Source organism: Canis aureus, chromosome 7 (assembly GCF_053574225.1).
Source record: "Canis aureus isolate CA01 chromosome 7, VMU_Caureus_v.1.0, whole genome shotgun sequence".
Classification (NCBI taxonomy): Eukaryota; Metazoa; Chordata; class Mammalia; order Carnivora; family Canidae; genus Canis; species Canis aureus.
Genome location: NC_135617.1, coordinates 7,941,413 through 7,956,173, shown reverse-complemented (window position 1 = coordinate 7,956,173; position 14,761 = coordinate 7,941,413). Strand labels below are relative to the sequence as shown.

General features: G+C 37.4%; 1 protein-coding gene across 7 annotated transcripts in view; it reads right to left on the bottom strand.

The window, feature by feature from the left end:
* PDSS2 (decaprenyl diphosphate synthase subunit 2) overlaps positions 1 to 14,761 on the bottom strand; it is a 251,517-nt gene that overhangs the window by 232,625 nt on the left and 4,131 nt on the right. The window contains exon 2 of one of the 7 annotated variants that reach the window (XM_077902895.1): positions 314 to 392. The exons of the other annotated variants lie outside the window; for them this stretch is intronic. Coding sequence (XP_077759021.1) covers positions 314 to 372 — 59 coding nt within the window. The 5' untranslated portion in view covers positions 373 to 392. The remainder of the gene's footprint in view (positions 1 to 313; positions 393 to 14,761) is intronic. 7 annotated transcript variants of the gene reach the window in all.

Here is a 14,761-nt window from a genome sequence, read left to right as displayed (position 1 = left end):
CACATTTAATTCTAAATTCCAGCAGGCCAGGTACAAAACAGGTACAGGCCCAAATGGGATCTGAAGGCACAATTATGTTGCGTGTCAGATCATTTACACTCCCTAAGAGTGTACTGTACCGTGCTGCATGCCACCTACCCCTCAAGCTGTACCTATGGCTTCATGAGGAGTACTCTGTGGCCCCTGAGCTCAGGATTAAAGGAGGTGTCCTGCCTAGAACCTAATTTTCCTTTGTCTCATAACATTCCACTTTCTTTTAAGGAAATTCCTTTCATTCTGTGAGGTTTGAGTTGGTATGAAATATACTAGTTACCTGCTAACCGACCAAAGGAGTAACCAAAGACCCAGGCAGGGCTGCTCACAGTACACCATTTGCCAGTTAAGGAACTGACCTAAAATGTTAGAAGATGAAAGAAAAGTCAAATTAATCCTCCCTCATAGGAATTTGAGCTTTGAGGACCCATATAAGGATAAAAGGCAGCCAGAGCCAAAACTTCCTGACAACAGTGCTATACTACAGGGAAATTGTCCTTAAGTTTGTCCTTCTGACAACCCTTAGAGCTTTCCCAGTTTCCATTCTTCCTAAGGCCTGATTTTTTAACTTCCCCTTTGAAACTGTGATCTACCTAATGTCCTTCCAATAAATCTCTTATATTTGCTTAAGTAATCCAAAATCAATTTCTTTCTTTGCAACCGAACAACACGGATATTGTTCTATTCTCCCTTTCTAAAAGATCATACAACCCTATGGCTTCAAATCTTACCTTCCAACTCTAGCTCATACCTACTTCCATTAGGAGCACTGGACCCATTCTAACTGCATTTTGGACACCTCCACATGCCACAAACACTGCAAGTTCAATAATCTACAGAATTTCCCCCTAAACTCTGTATCCAAACATGCTTCTCCTCCTATGCCCTCTATCAATTAACGGTACCTCAGCATACTCAGTTACTCAGCTTACTTCAATTCTGTTCTCTCACTCTCAAAATTAAGTCTTGTCAACTCCACTTTGCAAATGTACCTTAAATCCATTTTTTATAATTCATCTCCACCATCACTGCCCAAGTTCATGCCCCATCCTTATCATTCCTTTATCACCAAGAACGTCTTCTCAATTTTCAATATTAAAAAAAAAAAATGTTTTTGGGCAGCCTGGGTGGCTCAGAGGTTTAGTGCTGCCTTCAGCCCAAGGCGTGGTCCTGGAGACCTGGGATCAAGTCCCACGTCAGGTTCCCTACATGGAGCCTGGTTCTCCCTCTGCCTGTGTCTCTGCCTCTCTCTCCCTCTGTGTGTGTCTCTCATGAATAAATAAATAAAATCTTTAAAAAAATGTTTTCAATATTTAACTCAAGTCATTTTATTGGGCATTCTCTTGACTCATTAGCTCCCTGCCTAGTGGACCCCTATATTTACTTTGTGTTTTCATTTTGCTTGAAAACAATTTTTGTCCAACATGTATAACATTTTATTACACTTATTGTTTTAAGCATCTATTTCCCTTATTTGAATATAAATTTTGGTAAGGGGTGGGGGAGATGCATTTCAGTGCCTCGTGTTCTTTGAATCCCCAGTACAAAGCACAGTACCTGGCCACTAGGGGACACACTTGACCAGCTACTGAAAGAAGAAATGAATGGAAGAATGAAACTGGACCCCTATCTTAACACCATTCACAAAAATTATCTTGAAGCAAATTAAAGACTTATATGCAAGACCTGAAACTGCGGAAGAAAATAAGGGAAAATCTTCTTGATATTGACCTTAGCAATGATTTGTTGAATATGACACTAAAAACAAAGGCAACAAACAAATAAATAAGACTACATCAAACTAAAAGCTTCTGTATAGCAAAGGAAACTTTGCTTCCTTCACTTCACACCTGACTTTTGCCGAAAGACAAGAAATAACAAGTGTTGGCGAGGATGATGAAAAAAGGAAACTCTTGTGCACTGTTGGTGGCAATGTAAATTAGTACAGCCATTATGGAAAACAATATGGAGGGTCCTGAAAAAATAAAGAATAGAACTGTCACATGATCCAGAAATCCCACTTATAGGTATTTATCTGAAGGAAATGAAAACACTGTCTTGAAGTGATATCTACACCATGTTTAGCATTATTCATGACAGCCAAGATACAGAAACAACTTAAGTGTTCATCAGTTGATAAATGATAATGAATGTGACATACAAATATGACACACACAAGAATATTATTCAGCCAAGAGAAAGAAGGAAATCCTGCCATTTGCAAAAACATGGATGAATCCAGAGGATATTACGCTAAACAAAATAAAAGATAAATACTGTATGATCTCATTTATACGTGGAATCTGAAAAAAAAATGGGGGCAGGGAGAAGATCAAACTCAACCCATAGAAAAAAACAGTAGAATGACAGTTACCAGGTACTGGGCGGGGGGGAATGGGGAAATACTGGTCAAAGGGTATAAGCTTTCAATTGTAAGAAGTACTGAAGATCTAATGTATAGCATGATGACTATAGTTAATAACACTTTATTGTATACTTGAAACCTATTATGAGAGTAGATCATAAGCATTCTCACCACAGACAAAGGTAACTATGTGAGGTGATCATTTCAAAATGTATACATACGTTAAATAATCGTGTTGTACACTTTCAATATATATTTGACAATTCACCTCAATAAAGGTGGGCGGGGGGGGGGATGAATGGATTATTAGCAACCTTCTGCCAGGTATTCCTGCCTCCAGTTTTTCTTTTCTGAAACCCAAAAACTTCACAGCTGCACAAGTCAGCTTTCAAAAGATAAATCAAGTCTCTTCCTACTTAACCTTGGTGGTCTCCACGGGCCTCATAATAAAATTAGATCTTAACACTACATAACAAAGCTCCTCAAAATCTAGCTACAACTTTCCCTTTCTCTTAAACAACTTTAATTCATAACAGCTTTAGCCACAGTAGCCAAAAGCTAGCCAAAAGCTTCATTTAAGGTGAACAGATAAACAAATTGCTTTATATCCATGCAAAGGAAAACCCTATGGTAATAAAAGTGACACATTTAATAACATTTACTAACAATAAAACTGTCCACTTCAAACGTACAGTAAAATGTTTTGCCAAATGTATATATCTGTGTAATTACTGCTACAATAAAGATAGGATACATTCCTAGTACCCTCAAGTTTCCGTTATTCCCCTTAAGGCACCAAGCAGACAACCAAACTGGATGCTTCCTGTCACTATAATTTTACTTATCCTAGATTTTTCATGTAAATGAAATCATATAGTATTACTCCTTTGTATCTGGCTTCTTTCACTCAGCCATAGTGTTCTTGAGATCCATCCATGTTTTGGAATCAATCATTAATCCATTCACTTTTCTTTCTGAAGGATATTCCATTAACCTTAGACATCTGGATTGTTCCCAGTTTATGGTTACAGTAAATAAAACTGCTCTGAATAACTGTGTTAAAAATCCCAGGATCCCTGAGTGGCTCAGCGGTTTAGCACCTGCCTTGGGCTCAGAGCGTGATCCTGGGGTCCCGGGATCGAGTCCCACATCGGGCTCCCCACATGGAGCCTGCTTTTCCCTCTGCCTGTCTCTGCCCCTCTCTCTCTGTGTCTCTAATGAATGGATAGATAAAATCGAAAGAAAGAAGAAAGAAGAAGAAAGAAAGAAAGAAAGAAAGAAAGAAAGAAAGAAAGAAAGAAAGAAAGAAAGAAAGAAAGAGAAAGAAAAGAAAAAAAGAAAGAAAAGAAAAGAAAAGAAAAGAAAAGAGAAGAAAAGAGAAGAAAAACTCTGCACATTTGTTTCCATTCTTTATCATTTCAATACCCAGGAGTGGGATCGCTGGATTATAAGGTAAATGATATGCTTAACTTTTTAAAAAATGACTAAATAGTTCTTCAAAGTGGTTGTACCATTTTATAGTCTCAGCAGTTTAGGATAGCTCCAGCTGCTCCACATTCTCACCACATTTATTATCGTCAGACTCCCTAAAGTTAGCTTTGATCATTTGTATGCAGTTACATCTCATTCTGGTTTTACTTTGCATTTCCAGGTGACTAATGATGTTGAGAATGTATTCACGTACTAATTGGCTAGGTAACTTCTTTTGTAAAATGTCCAAATCTTTTCCAATTATTGAATTGGTTGTCTTCTTGAGTTGTAAGACTCCTTTTAGCCCTTTGTTAGACATGTACATATTTCCTCCCACTCTGTGGCTTTTCTTTTCTTTAAGATTTGAGAGAGCAAGAGCGCACAAGAGCAAGAGGGGCAGAGGGAGAGAACCTTCAAGCAGACTCCACACTGAGTGTGGAGCCCAAGGAGGGGCCGGATCCCACAGCCCATGAGATCATGACATGAGCTGAAACCCGGCTTGACGCTCACCAACTAAGCCACCCAAGTGCCCCACTGCCATTTTATTTGCTTAATAGCATTTTTTAAAAGTGGTTTTAAATTTCTATGAACTCTAGTTTTTCTTTCAGAATTATTTTTCACACTTCATGCTTTCTAAAAATTCTCTGCTTACGTCAAAGTCACAATATTTCCCCTGTGTTTTCATTTAGAATTTTCATAGTTTGGTTTTCATGTTTAGGTAGAAGATCCATTTCAAGGTCATTGTTCTTTATGGCATTAGGCTTCCCCCCAGCATTTGTTGAAAATACTATCCTTTCTCCACTGAACTGCCTTGCTACTAACTTTGTCATTTTTAAAAACCATTACACATATGGGTCCATTTCTAAACTGTATTCACTCATAGTGACATATATGCCTGTCTGCATACCAATCCCTCACAGTCTTGCTTATGTAGCTATCCAGGAAGTTTTGAAATCATCTAATGCTACCATTACAGGGTTATTTTTCAAAATTGTTTTAGCTATTGTGGATCCTTGCAATCATAGATTAATATTAGGATCAGCTTATCAATTTTGACAAAAAAATCATCTGCAGAAATTTTTATTGGGATTATGCTAAATGTATCGATGAATTTGGAAGAAACCACATTTTAATAATAACACTTCAATCCATAAGCAGGGTATATTTAGGTCATCTTTGATTTCCTCATCAGTGTTTTATACCTCTCAATGTTACAGACTGCATATATATTTTCCAACTGTTCATTGCTGATATAAGGAAATACAATTGGTTAGTATATTTTGACATTAAATGCTTTATATTTTTGCTATGTTCACATACCAGTTCTAACAGCTTTTTTTTTGTAAATTCTTAGGGGTTTCCTAGCATGTCATGTTATTTACTAATGTAGACTTTCTTTTCTTTTTTATTTATTTTTTATTTTTTAAATTTATGATAGTCACACAGAGAGAGAGAGAGAGGCAGAGACACAGGCAGAGGGAGAAGCAGGCTCCATGCACCGGGAGCCCGGCAAGGGATTCGATCCCGGGTCTCCAGGATCACGCCCTGGGCCAAAGGCAGGCGCTAAACCGCTGCACCACGCAGGGATCTCTTGCTTTTCTTTTCTAATCCAGTATGTCTTTAATTTATTTTTCTTGACTGGCTAGAACTTTTGGTAAACTTTTGAACAGAAAGGGTAAGGAGAATATCCTTCTCTTGAATCCTGTCCTAGAAAGTATTTTTTCACTATTAAGAAAATTAGCCATATGGGGATCCCTGGGTGGCTCAGAGGTTTAGCGTTGCCTTTGGCCCAGGGCTTGATCCTGGGGTCCCGGGATCCAGTCCTGCATCGGGCTCCCTGCATGGAGCCTGCTTCTCCCTCTGCCTGTGTCTCTGCCTCTCTCTCTCTCTCTCTCTCTCTCTGTGTGTGTCTCATCAATAAATAAATAAAAAATCTTAAAAAAAAAAAAGAATATTAGCCATAATTTTTCATGGAGCCTCTATATCATATTGAAAAGAGTACTTATTTTTATGTCTTCAGTTCACTTACCTTTTCTTCTGAAGGGTCTAATATGCTGTTGAGCCAATCCAGATAATTTTTCCTTTTATATATTGGATTTTCAGTTACAGATATTACATTTGATATATTTTTTCTACCACTTTTATCATTATTCATGTTTTCTTTTAAATACTTGAGCATATTTATAATAAGCCTTGTCTGCTGATTTCATCACCTTTGTCTTAAGGATCTGTTTCTACTGACTGGTTTTTCTCCTGGTATGTGTCATATTTTCCTGTTTCTTGAAATGTCCTGTAATTTTTAATTGGATGTTGGGTACTGTTATATTGTGTTGTTAAGTATCTGGATTTTATAGTCTTCCTTTTAAGAGTTTTGGTGTGCTCTGGCTGGCAGTTCAACTACTTTTGGGTTGGCCTGATCTTTTTAAAACTTCTGGTAAGTTTTGTTAGAGAAGTTCTAGAGCAGGCTGCACTCTAAAGCTGGTTTATCCTTATTGCTAAGGCATAATTTTCAGGGGTCTCCATTGAATGCCTGACTGTTCAACAAAGTCTTTCCAAAGTGTCCAGTTAGAACTCAAATGTCTCCCAGTTCTGTGAGAACTCAGAGAATTGTACAGCTTATAGCTCCTCAGCCTCATGGAGTTTCATCCTATGCATTTGCTGCTTATACTTCAACAAAAGACTCAGGTGGGCCCCTCATATTTCCGGAGGCTTTCTCTGTATACTTCCTCCTCTTCTCTATTCTGCCCCATAATTTCCAGTTGCCTCCATTTCCCCAAAATCTGATCTGTCTCAAACTCAACAATACCACCATCCTCTGCTCAAGTTACCCCTCTCTGTGTCACTATCTGGAAAATACCTCCCAGCACAAAGCCAGAGTGATAGTTTTTACTTCAATCTTTTCCCTCACACAATCCTATACTGCCTTGTACTCCAAGGATACAATTGTTTCACATTTTTTACCCAGTTTTCTATTTGTTTACAGTGGAAGGTAAAGTCTAGCATTGGTTACTCTGTCTTGGCAAAAGCAGACATATATGTGCAGACATATATGTTCAACCCATTCTTTCTGCCTCATCCCACCCCATGTTCAGCCCACACAAAAAACTACTACTTTCCAACCCCTGGCTAAGCAACTTCTTCTGTTTTATTTTCCTACCTTGGTCATGTCCTTTTTACCCAACATGACTTAACTCTTAGGTCACCTCATTTCTGGAAGTCTTCAATTTTCTGTAGAGATTTTTTTTTTTTTTTTTACCCATCTCTGCCTCTACAGCATATTGTTAACACATACTATAGAATTTTTCCCAAGGTACTCTCACTATTTGCACATCTCTCCACTAAAATGAATTACAATAATAATGAAAACTGCTAACATTTGGATACTTTCTATGTACCAGATACTATTCTAAGCACTTTACCTATATTTACCCATTTAATCTTCATATAACCCTAAGATACAGGTACTTTTATTATCCTTATTTTACGAATAGGGAAATTAAAGTACAAAGAAGTTAAGGAAATTTGAAATCACAGAGCTTGGTGTTGGTAGACAGGATATAAATCTAAACAGTCTGATTCTAGAGCTCATGCTCACTATACCGTCTCTGATGAATTCCTGAAGGGAAGCAACTGTGTCGTATTCTTGTTTGTACATTCTGTGCCAAGAGCACCTCAAATATTTGTGGAATGAATTAAAATTTTTAATTTTCTCCTAGTCATCCAAAAAAGTCCTTCATAAGTAATGCAGGTTTTCAGTCAGTAATTACAGAACTGAATCTAGAAAGGGTCTTTTATAAACATGGAAGAGACTAAAATTAAATTTCTAATAATAATTTCAAAGATCTCTGAAGAATTTTAACATGCAGAAAAGACTAATAAGGTTTTATAGGTAGCCAAGTAACTGTAGTGAACTCAGTTGGGAACAAAAGTCTCTGCCAAAGAATCAACACCCCCTTAGAGAGAGATGAAATGTCATAATTTGTCTCAACTAAATGCATACTAAATTAATCCTATCTAAATGTGCAGTAGAGATCAAGGCAAAAGTAAAAAGAGTATTTAAACAAAAATTTAATACTGAAAGCCAAATATGTCCACAGTAATTAATGAAAACAAATCAGGCCATATTGTTCAATGAAATCAACTATGTTTAAACAAAATTTAACTAATTCTACATGAAAAAAAGTATGTCATTACTTTAGAAACAATTAAGTGTTCTCCATATGATTATTAAAAACATTTAAGGGACGCCTGGATGGCTCAGTGGTTGAGCGTCTGCCTTTGGCTCAGGGCGTGATCCCAGGATCCAGGCCCGAGTCCCACATCGGGCTCCCTGCATGGAGCCTGCTTCTCTCTCTGTGTGTCTCTCATGAATTAAAAAAAATAAAGTCTTAAATAAATAAATAAATAAATAAATAGAAGTTCTTGAGAGAAGGCAGTATATAAAACTAAAAGTACTTAAAATAATACAGGTATCCCCTGCCTTTCAAAAGTTCATGTTGAGCCACTCTGCTTCACAAAAGACATATATTAGTACATTCTCACTAACCCAAAGAAATAAAAAGAGGATTTTCACTTTTATGAAAAAAGGTAAAAAGCAAAACTAGCATTCAATGCTTGTTTTGCAGTGAGCCATTACAGAGGCAGTGTAAGAGTGAGCAGTGAGAGTGGCCCAGCCAAGCTCCTTCCCTGGGAACTACAAGCAGCATCAGGCTACTGTAGCTTTGAACAGTGTCTGTGAGCATCTGTGTTTTATCTTGATTTATTTTGTGCATTTGCTAGCAAGATGTGTCCTAAGGTATCACAAAAGCCTAAGGGAGATTATTTTTGGAGTCTGGGAATACTCAAAAAATTTTCCATATAAATTAATGGTAATTGCTTCCTTGCTTTATGCCATTTTGGCTTAAGGTAGGTTTCATAGGAATGCTCTACGTTCAGATAGTAGGGGAGATCTGTAATGATTTATACTAAAATTTAAGTGATTAAAAATAAAAATACATATATACTGCACAAGTAGATAATTACATTTAATCAGCAAGATAATAATGAACCACAGGGTACAAATTGTGAGGAAGTGAGAGTTGATGCACTCTTGCTACTTTCAGCCTCCACCACATTACCAATCTACATCATATACACCTGGGCTTCTACTCCATCCTACAGCCCACTGTCCATCTTGGACAGGTCCACAATCCCTCATCCAAAATTCCTGAAACTAATTCAAAATTTTTCTGATTTTAGGAAGGTACATTTTACCCAGCACTCCAGCAGGATCTAGGGCAGCACCGTGTAATCAAACACATGAATATTTCTGCAGCAAAATGCATGAATATTCACATTAAATGGAATAAAGAAAGACTATAAATAATCTCACATCAGTTCAGGTCAGATTTATGAGCCTGAAAAAACATTCTGTTTTCTGAGCTTTTAGGATTTTTAAATAGTAGGAAAAGGACTATAGATTTGTGTTACCACATTGTATCCAATCTGCTCAGTCCCTGCTGGAGAAATGACAATGGCTCCCTTATCTGCCATATTCAAATACAACACTAATTTCTATACCAGTCTAGAAATGGCAACACCTTTGGAAATTACTTACTCAAACTCCTTACCTCAAAGCCCAGAAAAGATGGAATAACTTGCTTAGGGTCATACTGTTACCACTGACAGGGATGAAACTAGAACATGCAGGTCTCCTATCTCCCAGGCCTACTGCTTGTTTGTTGGTTCATTCACTCATTTGATCTCTCAATTCAAAGTGATTCTTTTTAGCTTTTTTATGATAGTGAAATAATTATAGACTCACAGAAAGTTACAAAAATAGAATAGGGTCCTACGTATCTTCATCTGGCTTTCCTCAGTATATAGCTGTAATACAGTATGAGAACCAAAATTAACATTGGTACATTAGTTAGTGTTAACAAAACTACAGAACTAGGGCACCTGGGTGGCTCAGTCAGTTAAATGTCCACCTCTTGGTTTTGGCTCAGGTAGTAATCTCATGGATCAAGCCCCATGTCAGACTCTGCACTTGGGTGAGGCGGGGGGGGAAGGGGGGTTTCTGCTTAGATTCTCTCCCTCTGACCCTCCCCCTGCTCTCTCTCTAATAAATACGTTAAAAACCTTTAAAAAACTAGGGATTCCTGGGTGGGTCAGCGGTAGAGTGTCTGCCTTTGGCTCAGGGTGTGATCCCAGAGTCCCGCATCATCGGGCTTCCTGCATGGAGCCTACTTTTCCACTTGCCTGTGTCTCTGCCTCTCTCTCTCTCTCTCTGTCTCTCTTGAATAAATACATAAAATCTTTAAAAAAAAAGACTTAAAAAATTATAGACCTTATTCCATTTTCAGCATTTTTCTTAACCTGTGTTCATTTGTGTATATGAGTGTACAGTTCTAAGCACCTACACCCAAGTACAGATTCACAAAACCACTATCAGAATCAAGATACCGAAATGTTCCATCACCACAAAATACATCTTTGTATTTACACCCTCTGCTCCCCACACTGTCCTGGACTCTAGCGAGCACTAACCTGTTCTCTAACTCCATAGTTTTGTCATTTTGAGAATGTTGTATAAATGGAATCATACAGTTTTGTAGGGGTCCAGGGCAGGCTGTCCCGCGACTGGCGACTTTGGCATGAACATCATTTTGAGTTCAAAGCAATCAAACCAGCAGATCAAGGAAAAGCTCTTTATCTCCCCTCTCACCTGTGAGCACATACCAGGAAGAGAGCTATTAACAAAGATTCCTCTTTACCTAAGAAATTTATTTGAGTAACACAACATTTGTTTCCCAAACATCTCCTTTCACCTTCCTCTAAAGGTCTTCCTCCTCTTTGCAATACCCAGATTCCACCCCTCTCCTTAGCTCATATAACCATCTCCTTGCTTCATTATCTTTGGAATTTCAAGTCCTTATGGATTTCCCATGCATATGCTATTAAATTTTATTTTCTCCTGTTAATCTGCCTCACATCATTTTGATTCTTAGTCCAGCTAGAAAGACCTTGAAAGGTAGAATAAAGTCTTCCTTTCCAACAATATATAAACTTCTGAGATGGACTTTTTCTTTGTGGTAAAATTCACATAAAAATTACCATCTTGGGGATCCCTGGGTGGCTCAGCAGTTTAGCACCTGCCTTTGGCCCAGGACATGATCCTGGAGTCCTGGGATCAAGTCCCATGTCAGGCTCCCTGCGTGGAGCCTGCTTCTCCCTCTGCCTGTGTCTCTGCCTCGTTCTGTGTCTCTCATGAATAAATAAATAAAATCTTAAAAAAAAATTACCATCTTGATTACCCATTTTCTAAGTGTACAGTTCAGTATATTCACAATGCTGTGCAGCTGAGCTCCAGAACTTTTTCATTTTGCAAAACTGAAGCTCTATGCCCATTAAATGACAACTTCCCATTTCCCCCTCCTTCCAGCCCCTGGCAACCACCATTTTACTTTCTCTATCTAGATACCTCATATCAATGGAATCATACAGTATTTGTCTTTTTTGTGACTGGCTTATTTCACTTAACATAACATCCTTAAGGTTCACCATGTTGCAACATGTGCCAGAATTTCTTTTTTAAGGCTGAATAATATTCCATTATATGTACCTAACATTTTGTTTTTCCATTCACCTACTGATGGACATCTGGGTTGCTTCCATGTCTAAGCTATTTTGAATAATGCTGCTATGAACATAGGTGAACAGATGTCTCTTTGAGACCTTGCTTTCAATTTTTTTGGATGTATATACCCAGAAGTGAAATTGTTGGATCATCTGGTAATTCTTTTCATTTTTCTAAGGAACCACCATACTACAGTCTGTAGTGGCTTTTTTACATTCCCACCAGTAGTGTGGATTGAATTATTCCATTCAGCACAATTTTTTTTCTAGATTCATTCAAATTGTTATATGAATAAACAGTTTGTTTTCATTGTTGAGCAAGATTTCATTGCATGGCTGCAACACTGTTCAACAATTCATCATTGAATGACATTTGGGTTATTTCCAGTTTTTGGTTATTACATATAAAGTTGCTATAAACATTTGTGTATAGGTTTTGACATAAGTTTTTACTTCTCTGGAATAAATTCTCTGGAGTGTGATTGTAGGGTTGTATGGCAAGTGTATGTTTAATTTTATAAGAAACTGTCAAGCTGTTTCTCAGTGTGGCTGTACCATTTTTACATCACCATCAGCAATGTTAAAAGAAATCTAGTTTCATTTCTCTACATCTTCACAAGGACTTCAGATTGTCAGTATTTTACATTTTAGCCTAATAGGTATGTAGCAGTTATCATGGTTTAAATTTGCATTCTTCTAATGGCCAATGTTACACATGCTTACCTGGCTAATGTTATACATGCTTACCTGCCACCTTTTCATACACTTACTTGTCATCTTTACAGGCTCTTTTTGCTCATTTTCTAAGTGTATTCTTTATTTCTTACCACTGAGTTTAGAGTTCTTTACATATTCTGCACACAAGTCCTTCAGATAATAGATTTACAAATATTTTCTCCTAATTTCTGGCTAATTTTTTTAAAAGATTTAATTTATTTATTCATGAGAGACACACACAGAGAGAGAGGCAGAGACATAGGCACAGGGAGAAGCAGGCTCCTCACAGGGAGCCTGATATGGGACTTGACCCCAGGACCACGACCTGAGCTAAAGGCAGACGGCTCAACCTAAAGGCAGACGGCTCAACCGCTGAGCCACCCAGGCACCCTGTGGCTAATTTTTTGTTCTGTTAACATTCTATTTCATTCTTTTATGGAGCAAAGACTTTAATTTTGATGAAGTAAAATCCCTGATTTTTTTCTCTTATGAAATGGGGTTTTGGTGTTATGTCTAGTAATTGTTTACCTAGCCCCAGATCCTGGAGGTGTTTTCCTATGTTTTCTTCTAAAAGTTATGTAGTTTTATATTTCACATTTAAATTCATGTTATATTGGGGTGTCTGGGTGGCTCAGGTGGTTAAGCATGTGATTTCAGCTCAGGTCATACATAATTACAGAGGTCAGGGATTGAGCCCCACATCAGGCTCAGCTGGGAGTCTGCTTCTCCTTCTCCCTCTGCCTACTGCTCCCCTGGCTTGTGTTCTGTCAAATAAATAAATAAACAAATGTTTTTTAAAATTTATTTTATATTGTTCTCACAGGTATCCATTTTCCTTCTTTTTTGTTTTTTTTTTTAAGATGTGAGATTTAGGTCAGGGTTCTTTTTTTTTTGCCAATGATACCCAATCATTCCAGAACCTTGCTGAAAAGACTATTGTCCCTCCATTGAACTGCTTTTGCACCTTTTTCAAAAATCAATTGGGCATATTTGTGTTGATCTATTTCTGGGTTCTCGTCTATTCCTCTGCCAATACCACACTGTCTTGATTAATAAAATTATATCTAAGACTTAACATTAGGTAGAATGATTCCTCCTATTTTTTTTTTTCCCTAACATTGTTTTAGCTATTCTTGTTCCTTTCTTGCTGCTCATTTTACTTTACTGCATTTGCTTTTCAGGTCCTCCCTACACTCAGTAGAAACAGGAGAACCTGGGGAAGAAAGGAGAAAAAATGGATCACAAACGAAACAATAAAATATTACCCATGTAATATCTATCCACCTATCCTAAGGACATCTCAATTTCTTCATTAATGATTCTCTTCTGTTCCAGGCCACTTCAGTGTCTCTAAATGAAATAGCTAATATACTGCCACTACTCATTAGCCACAAGTCATTTACTTCCTTCTGTTGTAAACATACTTGTGTCCAACACAATGTCTATTTATCAGGGAACATGATCCATGTTTTAGGCTTCTTTATATTCCTCCATAAGCTTCAAAGCATTGAGCTAATTAATTGAGGATTTAAAAAATCTAATTGGAGCTTACAATCTAAAGATCCTAGGAAACCTAGAAGAACAGGGTAAAAATTAGCTAACGGCTACACTGTTCCTAGTAATCAGATCATTAGTTCACCAAATCTCAAGATTTTAAATTTAAACTTTTTTCAAAGATTTATTTATTTATTTGAGAGAGAGATAAAGCTTGCCCACAAAAGTGGGAGGGACAGAGAGAGGGAGAATCGAAGCAGACTGTGGGTGGACCCAATTCAAGGCTCAATCTCAGGACCCTGTGATCACCACCTAAGCCCAAATCAAGAGTCTGGGGCTTAAGTGACTACACCGCCCAGGCACCCCAAGATTTTAAATTTAATCTCACTTCTGAATCTGTTAGAGTACACTTCTAGGCTCTTTCTCCTTTTCTTGATGAGATGGCTTAGGTAAAGAAAGAGAAGGTAGTGAATAATAAATTACGGTGATTTCTTTTTTTTTTCCCCCTGCTGTTTGCCAAAAATGCCACCCTTCACCTAAATTTTAGGGTATTTAGACATGATTCATCTCTAACTTACCATGTAGGTTTAAACAAAATGTAAAATGACCCTCAGGGTTAAAATATTGATTTAAGTAAGTAATAGAAACTCAAAATATAAAACGAAATTGTAAAAGAATTTACCAAGTCCAGTATCCTATATCTAACTAAATCAACTACAAGGGGTCTTTATGTCCTTGGTTAACATACTGACAGCATCTTCCTCTTAATTATCAATGCTTTGCTGATAAGATGTCAACAAAGTAAGGTGTACATCATTAGAAAAGATATAGTGCTTGATCCATGTTTTTAGCTATAATTTACAATAATCATGGTCGGCCTACTCTATGGATCAACTGCCTGCTCCACTGCTATATAAGAGGTAAATATAGGACTTCCTCCCCCAAAGTTTTTTGTTCACTGACCGCCTGTGAGTTCAGACTGTTTAAATAATTTGTGATACACTATCAAAGTATAATAAAACTACATGCACAATATTAGCTCTTTCTTTTCTCACACAATAAAGC